We start from the raw sequence: 9,253 nt of genomic DNA, 5'->3' as shown, positions 1-9,253 counted from the left end.
TTGGAATCAGTCAAAGCTCGTGGCACTTACGTAATAAGTTAACCAAACAAGGTCGTTACTTTTGTAGCTGCCGATAAATCGAAGTTCAGAGTTGAAACTTATCAAATGAATAATTTTCGCTGAGCCAAGAGTCGTTTGTACGAGGTAATTTTCGAACCTTCCCCTGTCTCAGGGTTTTATATGTTGGATTACTCTCAAGCCCTCCCATTTCAGGTCTTCTGATAATATAGAAACCCAACTCTTTTATAATCTATTTTCGAGTTTCTGTGTTTATGTTGCTTTTGAAAGACATGCTTTGGTTGATTCAATCTGGTTCTGGTTTTCGTTATTGTTGTTTCGCTCCACTTTTTTACAAGTGCTTTCCTTTTTTTCTTGGACGTATTTTCTGGACTCAGGACTCAGGAGTTCGTTTATTTGGGAGAAAGAACAAGAATTTTATTGCTCCTTTAAAGTCCTGGTTTGAATACAACATTCTTTCAAGTGAACTACACCAAGAATCAGATTACTTTCCCTTAAATGGAATCGGATTCAACCATTCTGTCTTTCTATTTGACCAAAAGGTCTTTGATTCTATTCTTATAGCGCTTGCTAACATGGGTTTTGGTTTTCTCGTCTACTGGTTCGAGTTGTATACTTTTGGACCATATTCTTATAAGTACTTATAGGAATTTTTTTAATGGGGCCAATGCTAGAAATGTGCTTTAACTTTTTCCTTGTTGCTCTTTCTTGTTTCTTGTTTTTGTTTTTGTTTTTTCCCTCTTCCCGCGCAGAAAAAATGTTAGTGTTGATCGATGATTTTGCTGGAGTATCAGAATGAATATCTGATAGTGCTTGTTCTTTCGCTTCTTGTTAGTGTTTCATTATGATAGGGGGTTGGTGCTCAGACATCCGTTACTAATATTGCTCACTGAAAATTGGGAATTACATTTTTGTCGAAGACAAGGAGATGGGGTCTGAAGGACCAAAGGCTGTAACTATTCATGTAACTGGATTTAAGAAGTTTCAAGGGGTTGCTGAAAATCCAACAGAAACTATAGTTAATACCCTGATGAATTTTGTTCAAAGGAAAAAGTCGTTGCCTGCTGGTGTTACTCTAGGGAGTTGCACTGTCCTTGAGACTGCAGGCAATGGTGCTCTTCCCATGCTTTACAAGGTCTTGGAATCAGGCATCTCAGGAATCAACGCAAACAATGAACAAGTTATATGGGTCAGTTTCCATTATGCAGCTTTATGTCTTGCGGATTTATCTGTTTAGAAATGTAAATTTCCAGAAATTCACATTTAAAAGTTAACTAATCCTACCTAATGTCATTGCCATTTTGAGTCGTGTATAGCTGTTTAGAGATATTGGTGGCAACTTATCAATTTAATATGGTAACCACAGGAGTCTAAGGATGCCTTTCTCTATGATTATTGTGAAGATGAGTTGAACTCACATAAAGCCTATGAATATTTCTTAAAATATGCATAACTTTCTTCCTAATGTGTCCCATGCCAACTTAGCCTTTGAAGTTATATGTTTGGTTGTCTACTCATTGATAGTCCTTTTCATCTTATTTTTCCTTGTTATTCCATTTTATTTTGCTTTCAATGCCCATTGCTGTTAATTAAATTGGTTTGAGGTCATCCATATTGACTATCCTGTGAACTCAGACTTGGGAAAAGTATTTATAGAGGATATGTGCGGTACATGCTATTGATAGTGTCCAGTGTCTTCTGGAATGACATTTGTTGATCTAATTGACCTCAATTTTATTGTTTCTTCAGCTTCACATGGGGGTTAACAGTGGAGCTCAACAATTTGCCCTTGAAAAGCAGGCTGTAAATGAAGCCACTTTCCGATGTCCAGATGAGCTAGGATGGCAACCTCAGGTGGACACGCATTTTCTTTTAACCTAGCAAATATTCTCTGTTGTTCTATTATTAACTATATTTGTGTTTATTATTTTCTTGAACTTTTAGATGCAAAGTCCTTTTATATTCCTTTCTATCTTGAAGGCTTTTGTACTTAAATTTCTGTTTGATGTCTCCAGCAACTCCAGGTTGTTGCTGAGGATGGAGGAACTTATCGGAAACGAGAGGTACTTTGTGATCTTTTTCAATTTATTCTTTAGGTTTCTTATGTTTTATACCCCATTATATCAAAGAAACCTACCTTGTGGCTACTGTCACCTGGTATTACTTACTGAACATCTTTAGTTGAGGATCTTAATGGCGTAGTTTCAATTTTGGCTGAAATATTTAGCATTGTTTGACACCTATGAGGAAGTAGTAATGCATCCCTACATGCCATTTCTTTGTCGCTTTTCTTTGTCATGCCTTTGGTATCAGCTGTCTTCCCCCCCTTCTCTTATATCCAATAAATAGAAACGGTGTTTAACATGGTAAATCTTTTGGTTCTTGAAGACGACTTGTTCTACTGAAGTGATCCTCAAGTTTTTAAAGCGCATGGGCTATGATGTGACAATATCCGATGATGCAGGCCGATTTGTATGCAATTATGTCTACTACCACTGCGGAACAGAAGGGTCACAAATCTCTTTTTGTTCATGTTCCCATCTTCTCAAAAATTAATGAAGAGACACAGATGCAATTTTCAGCTTCCCTTTTGGAGGCCATCGCATCAACCTGCTAATGTTAATAAGTGATTTATATTGTTATTTCAAAATATTTTGTGACTGTTTGTCCGCTGGTGTGTGCATACCCCTATTTTCAACCCCAATGATGCTTGCTTTCTGTGAGGCAAATGATTGTGCTATATTTATGTAAATAATTCTCTTTTATCTTATATTCAGTGATATAAAGGATGAGACTTGGAGTTTCCTTTCCTCCCCACCACCCTTTCTCCTTCTTTGCCGTTACTTCACCTTTGTATTCCTTTCATGAATTGTATTTGTTAAAGTGGGTTTTATATAATGAAATGGTTGCATTAAAGATTGGAAAAGTATAATGGGCAAGTTACCATTTCTGACGTTTACTACAAGCAAAGAACAAAAACCTCAAGTTTATTTATCAGCCTGGTCTGATAAGGTAAAGGTGCAATCCAACTATTTAATTCAAAGTGGAATGGAATATACTTTATCTCTTATATCAACCGACAACCGGCTGAGAAGTTTAACAAACTGTCATGTACCTATATAATTAGCCGAGGACATGGACGTCCAAGAATGTTAATTTGTAAGGATCGTTTAACTTGGAAGAAAATACCAAAGTGATCTTAGATTTGAATGGTCGTGATCCACCACGATATTCCGTGTTATTAGTTGTAAGTGCATGTCACCAAACAAGAGGCAAAAGACCAAGGTGACATCAATACAATTGCATTTTCTCTGTCGGATGGCAACTTGGTCAAAATGGTAAACGACCAATGCAGGGAACTAGATTTTTGTCCTTGGTCCGTAGGTTGACAACCTTAGCACCATCCAATTTCAAGTCCTTCACATCCTACTGTGATCCAAGCCCTCATCTGGGTATTTACTACAAAAACGAAACAATTAATGACTTAATTAAATCCGGGCGTTTAAACGATGCCCAAAACCTGTTCAACCAAATGCCCACAAGAGATAGCATTACATATAACTTGTTGATTTCTGGGCACGGTCGATATGGGAATCTAAAGCAAGCTCTGTATCTTTATAAAGAAATGGTTTCGGGAGGAATCAAAGAAAGTGGTCCTACATTTTCTTCTGTGGTTACTGTTTGTGGGAATGGGGGGTTTTATAGAGAAGGAATTCAAGTTCATTGCAGGGTGATTTCCCTTGGGTTTAGATTGAATTTGTTTATTGGAAGCTCACTTGTGAATCTTTATCTGCGTATGGGACTTGATGACGTGGCTTTGAAGTTGTTTGATCAATTGCCTGAGCGGAATTTAGCTGTATGGAATTTGATGCTAAATGGATTTTTGGAGCTTGGTAAAATAGAGAAATTATTTGAGTTTTACGGCCAAATGGAGTGGGACGGTGTCAAGCCAAATGGGCATAGTTTTTGTTATTTGTTTCGCGCTTGTTGTAATGAGAGGTTTTTTAATGAAGGAAAGCAGCTGCATTGCCATGTGATTAAGGCTGGATGGGTGGAACTTAATGTTTTTGTTGCCAATGCTTTGGTGGATTTTTATTCTGCCTGCAGGAGTGTTGTTGATGCCAGGAAAGCGTTTTCGATTATTCCAGTTGAGGATGTGATATCATGGAATTCAATTATTTCTGTACACGCCGAGAACAATATGTTGTGTGACGTACTTGAGTTATTGGGTAGGATGCATTTCTGGGAGAAAAAACCATCTGTTCTTTGCTTTTTGGGGTTCTTGAATTTATCCAGTAGGAAAGGGGATATACTATTTGGGAGGCAAATTCACTGTTTTGTTACAAAAATTGGCTTTTATTCTGGGAGTGTTCATATTCAGTCAGCTTTAATTGATATGTACGGGAAATGTGGTGACATTGGAAGCTCTGTGTCTGTATATGAGAGTGCTTCTGAGAGAACGTTGGAGTGCTGTAACTCATTGGTAACCTCGTTGTTGCACTGTGGTATCACTGAAGATGTGTTTGAGATGTTCGGTTTGATGGTTGATGAAGGAATTGGGATTGATGAGGTTACTCTCTCTACCACGCTGAAAGCATTATCAGTGACCACTTATGCTAGTTTGGGCAGCTGCAAACTGTTGCACTGTTGTGCTATAAAATCCGGTTATGAATCTGATATGGCAGTTTCATGTTCTCTAATCAATGGGTATTCAAGATGTGGTCATTTTGAACTTTCTTGCCAGGTTTTCAAAACACTTCCTTCACCAAATGTCTTCTGCTTTACGTCTATAATCAATGGATATGCCCGAAATGGAATGGGAAAAGAAGGTGTCAGCCTGTTGGAAGCAATGATCCAGAAGGGCCTGATACCTGACAAAGTGACATTCTTGTGTGTTTTAAGTGGGTGTGACCATGCAGGGTTGGTTGAAGAAGGAAAGTTAGTGTTTAACTTAATGAAATCTTTTTATGGCATTTGCCCGGAACGGCAGCATTTTTCATGTATGATAGACCTTTTAGGCCGAGCAGGTCTGCTGAGTGAAGCTGAAAAGTTGTTGCAACAGGCACCAGGAGGGGGTGATCCTGTGATGTGGAGTTCATTGCTACGAAGTTGTAGTATCTACAAGAATGAGATAGTGGGAAAAAGAGCAGCAAAAGTCTTGATGGATCTCGGGCAGGAGGATTTTGCCAGTTGTTTGCAGGTCTCAAATTTTTATTCTGAAGTAGGGGAATTTGAAGCCGCATTGCAGATTAGAGAGATTGGTATGGCAAGAAAGGTGATGAGGGAGATTGGTCGCAGTTTAATTGAGGTGAAGACTTCCTGTTAACTTTCATTTTTTGTACTGATAAAATTTGACTGTGCATAGTAATCAAATGGATAACTTTGGAACAATGCTTGTTTGTCTGTTTCAGCTTTAGTTCCATGAAACTGAAACCTGTTTGTGAAGTCTGCATCTTCTGCTTAAATTTTTTTAAGAGCAGTTACTTTAGCTTGAAGCCCTTGGCTTGTAACAGGAAAAGGACCTTTTTCCCCCTGATTCGCTAATTTAAAATTCTTTTTAGGTATTTATTGCCATATTTCATGCTACAGATTATCCATGCATGGCTGCATGGTGATGTTTCATTTGCATTTTATAAGATTGAGGTCACTCGGGAAATTCCTTTGCTGACTCATTAATCCACTTTCATGAGAGAGAGAGAGAGAGAGAGAGAGAGAGAGAGAGAGAGATTATACAGAATCCATGAGCATTTGACTGGTGAATTTTTGCCAACTGGTTGAAGAGTAAAGCAAAAAACTTAAAAATAAATTTCCCTTGTACTTTAAGTGTGGGCGTGTAGAAAATGTAGCACCTTCATCTACTTTTAAGCCAAGCCATATAGCCCACAAACCATTCATTTCCAAAACTAAACTTCCCATATAAATTAAACCAATGTCTTATTGGATTTATACAAATCAATCAATCTTCCAAACAGAAAAAAAAAAGGAACAAATCATGGATAAATTATTCCTGGTTTCCTTCCTTGGTTTGCTGATAGCAGCATGTGGAGTAGCAGGAAACATGCTAGATGACAACTTTAACCTACTTAGAGAGGCTGAAGACCTGGACATAGCAGAAGATGATGTGGAACTTTTTGAGATCCCATCTTGGACAAGTGAACGTGGTGGCAAGGTTCTTGTGAATGTGGATAGCTTTGGTGCAGTTGGAGATGGAGTTTCTGATGACACCCAGGTATATGCTTGAGTTCATTTTTTCTTTTTTTTTTTGGTTGGACTCCCTTGCAAATTATATTCATGGTTTTTTTCAAGACACATTGAAATGACATCCTCTACCAATTAAGACTTTGCTTGCCAGTAATTGGCAGTCTCTGTTTCCATGGAGGTTATGACACATGAGCTCTCTCAAGGATTAAGAAAATAGTTTGCTGTGAAGATTTTTTTTGACTAACTTTAGCATTTGATATGATCTGGAAAATTTTAAACTTTTAGTGTATTACTGTTTGACCAAATATGTTTTTGTTGTCATCAAAATATAAGCAAATTTCTCATTTGATAAATTGGCATTTTGTCTTTCTGCAATGTCATCATCATCAGGCTTTTAGAAAAGCATGGGAAACAGCATGCTCTACTCCAAAATCAGTTTTCTTGGTTCCTCCTGGACGCAGTTATTTAGTTAATGCTACGAAGTTTAAGGGGCCATGTGCAGATAAGTTAGTTGTTCAGGTAATGTCAATATACATCAAATTGGACATATATGGAAATAATGTCTTGAGTATCTATGTTATAGAATAAATCATTACACATGTAATTCAATGTTGATATTAATTTTAACTTTAATTGCAGTTGTTTTTTTTTTTTTCTATTAGCTATTATATCAAAATCATTATTGTTATTTTACAGATCGATGGAACAATAGTAGCACCAGATGAACCTAAGAACTGGGACCCAGATCTTGCACGACTCTGGCTTGATTTTTCTAAGCTGCACGGAGTGGCGTTCCAAGGAAACGGAGTTATTGATGGCTCTGGCGGCAAATGGTGGGCATCTTCTTGCAAAAAGAACAAGTCAAATGTAATTCCTTATGATTCTCTTTGCAAATTCTTTCATGCTCAAGTTAAAAGTCAAACAAATAGAATGTAACACATATTTCTTTTTCTGTTTGCTTTTATTTTGACAGCCTTGCAGAGGGGCACCAACAGTGAGGATCTTTCCCCACAATTATACTAGTCATGCTTCCATTAAGCAGCATGCCAAAGTTGTGCATGTGAACTACCAAATGTTTCTCAAATTAGATTTAACATATGAGTTTGTTGCAGGCACTGACTATAGATTCAAGCTCATCTATTAAGGTAAAAGGCCTTACCATTCAGAACAGCCAACAGATGAATTTCGTCATTTCCAAGTCTGAATCTGTACGAGTATATGAAGTACGAGTCTCATCTCCAGGAGACAGTCCAAACACTGATGGGATCCACATAACTGGATCAACTAATGTTGTTCTTCAAGACTGCAAAATAGGAACAGGTTCTTAAACCTTGTCTTTTGTCTTCCCTTGCATCTGTTTTTCTGTGCAAAAAGATAAGTACATCTTAAGCTAAGCTGAAAGAATGCCTTACAGAAATGATAATACAAACAATTACATGTGTGCATATTGAATGTGGGGAAGCATACTGACTGGTTAAGTTTTTTATGTTAATTGTGCATATAAAATTCAGGGGATGATTGCATCTCAATTGTCAATGCTTCATCTGCTATCAAGATGAAGAGAATATATTGTGGACCAGGACATGGAGTCAGGTGTGTTCCAAAACTTTCAGTTAGATTATATAAACTAAGTCAACAGATTGTTTCCTCATCCACTCAAGAGAGACATTTGGTGCTTTGTTGACCATTCCATCCCCTACAGTGTAAATTGATTGTTATATGTTTTATTTTTGTTTTTTTCTCTTTTATGGGAAATTTGGCTACTTAGCATTGGAAGCCTTGGGAAGGATAACTCCATGGGCATTGTTACGAAGGTGGTCTTGGATACAGCATTTCTAAGGGAGACTAGCAATGGGGTCAGGATTAAAACTTGGCAGGTATTGTGATGACATATCTTGTAAACCTAGCACCATTTATCAATAAGAATACCCAATATTAGGAAAATAGAAAGTAGAAGACTATATGGGGCTTCAGTTAACATACCTGAAAAAACAAGAATATAGCACTCATACCAATTCATCTCTTTGAGAATGACATGTATCTCCTTGTGATTCTTAAATAAAGGGTGGTTCCGGTTATGTTCGTGGGGTGCGTTTCGAAAATGTGAGGATGGAAGATGTTGCCAACCCCATCATTATTGATCAATTCTACTGCGATTCACCAACAACCTGCCAAAACCAGGTGCAGTCCAAGTTCTTGTCTGTCATGTCTTGTGATCAGATTAGATTCCTGATTCTTGCATGAGTCTTCCACCCAATGAGAACACTGATCACATGAATTCTCGTTCTTCTCTTTTATTTGTTAGACATCAGCAGTGCAAATAAGCCAGATTATGTACCGAAACATTAGTGGGATAACAAAAAGCACAGAAGCAATGAAGTTTGCCTGCAGTGATACTGTTCCCTGCCTCAATATAGTGCTGAGCAATATAAACTTAGAGAAAAAGGATGGCACGGTGGAGACCTACTGCAACTCCGCCCAAGGCTTTGGCTATGGTGTCGTGCATCCTTCAGCTGACTGCCTAAGTTCCCACGACAAAGGCTCTATTCTTATTGATCAGAAAGAAAATGCGGAGCTTGTTGAACCCACCAGAGATCATATTGCTCACACAGAACTCTAAGCTCCCTATAGGCATATAAATAACGATGTCATAGTATTACTACACCAAGAGTAACATAACTAGAGCAGCAGAGGTCCGAGGAGGTTTGAGGCACAAGTTAAATTTTATGGGAAGTTGCGGATGTCATTGATGTTTTATGCACAAACTGCATTGAAACTTATCCAGACAATTTCAAGGATATTTAAGATGCGGTTAATATACCTATTCATATTAAAGAAGAAAAAACAATTTAATGAGATTGATTGCTAATGTTGTAAATTTTTTTTACTTATTGATGTGAAAGTGTATCAATACTAAGAGTGATATTTGAAACTAACCGAACCTAAGACAGGTATTAAAAATCTTACCTGAATTCATCTCAAACCCTAATATAGGATATTTGAATTCTATGTTATTGGATCGAGCATCCGCGAA

General features: G+C 37.6%; 3 protein-coding genes and 1 long non-coding RNA gene across 6 annotated transcripts; 3 read left to right on the top strand and 1 right to left on the bottom strand.

Moving 5' to 3' along the window:
* On the top strand, window positions 1-2,823 carry LOC18609493 (Peptidase C15, pyroglutamyl peptidase I-like protein). Its single transcript, XM_018114633.2, is given in 7 exon segments — window positions 1-144; window positions 396-560; window positions 854-1,207; window positions 1,768-1,872; window positions 2,034-2,081; window positions 2,407-2,513; window positions 2,515-2,823. Coding segments are annotated over 5 exon segments (642 nt in total). The 5' UTR covers window positions 1-144; window positions 396-560; window positions 854-946; the 3' UTR covers window positions 2,636-2,823.
* A 388-nt stretch (window positions 2,824-3,211) lies between these two features.
* On the top strand, window positions 3,212-6,182 carry LOC108661004 (PPR superfamily protein). The gene is made up of 2 exons (XM_018116619.2): window positions 3,212-5,326; window positions 6,072-6,182. The coding sequence occupies exons 1-2, from the start codon at window positions 3,368-3,370 to the stop codon at window positions 6,081-6,083; spliced, it is 1,971 nt and encodes a 656-aa protein (XP_017972108.2). The 5' UTR covers window positions 3,212-3,367; the 3' UTR covers window positions 6,084-6,182.
* On the top strand, window positions 5,309-9,067 carry LOC18609492 (Pectin lyase-like superfamily protein). 3 transcript variants are annotated; one of them, XM_088803711.1, is made up of 10 exons: window positions 5,309-5,326; window positions 5,991-6,247; window positions 6,610-6,738; window positions 6,916-7,086; window positions 7,193-7,213; window positions 7,332-7,539; window positions 7,731-7,812; window positions 7,988-8,096; window positions 8,284-8,400; window positions 8,525-9,067. In XM_088803711.1, the coding sequence occupies exons 2-10, from the start codon at window positions 6,011-6,013 to the stop codon at window positions 8,837-8,839; spliced, it is 1,389 nt and encodes a 462-aa protein (XP_088659837.1). In that variant the 5' UTR covers window positions 5,309-5,326; window positions 5,991-6,010; the 3' UTR covers window positions 8,840-9,067. The 3 variants fall into 3 exon arrangements, with proteins under 3 accessions (XP_088659837.1, XP_017972107.1, XP_017972106.1); XM_018116617.2 differs by lacking the exon at window positions 5,309-5,326 and having other exon boundaries at window positions 5,601-6,247; XM_018116618.2 differs by lacking the exons at window positions 5,309-5,326; window positions 6,610-6,738 and having other exon boundaries at window positions 5,594-6,247.
* LOC18609491 (uncharacterized) lies at window positions 6,920-8,529 on the bottom strand. The gene is made up of 3 exons (XR_001926861.2): window positions 8,203-8,529; window positions 7,379-7,581; window positions 6,920-7,060 (listed from the first exon to the last, which is right to left on the bottom strand). It is a non-coding gene; the product is annotated as an uncharacterized LOC18609491 (long non-coding RNA).
* Window positions 9,068-9,253: the final 186 nt, after the last annotated feature.

The sequence above is a fragment of the Theobroma cacao genome, chromosome 2 (genome assembly GCF_053813885.1).
Source record: "Theobroma cacao isolate CCN51 chromosome 2, ASM5381388v1, whole genome shotgun sequence".
Taxonomy (NCBI): Eukaryota; Viridiplantae; Streptophyta; class Magnoliopsida; order Malvales; family Malvaceae; genus Theobroma; species Theobroma cacao.
The sequence above is the reverse complement of the archived record's forward strand: the minus strand, read 5'-3'. Positions and strand labels throughout refer to the sequence as shown.

Bases quoted from the DNA above. Each gene is read 5' to 3' on its own strand.
- LOC108661004 (XM_018116619.2), top strand. From the start codon at position 3,368: ATGCAGGGAACTAGATTTTTGTCCTTGGTCCGTAGGTTGACAACCTTA.
- LOC18609492 (XM_018116617.2), top strand. From the start codon at position 5,948: ATGTCTTATTGGATTTATACAAATCAATCAATCTTCCAAACAGAAAAA. The intron at 7,540-7,730 runs GTTCTTAAACCT...TATAAAATTCAG, and splicing joins AGACTGCAAAATAGGAACAG to GGGATGATTGCATCTCAATT. The intron at 7,813-7,987 runs GTGTGTTCCAAA...TTGGCTACTTAG, and splicing joins GGACCAGGACATGGAGTCAG to CATTGGAAGCCTTGGGAAGG.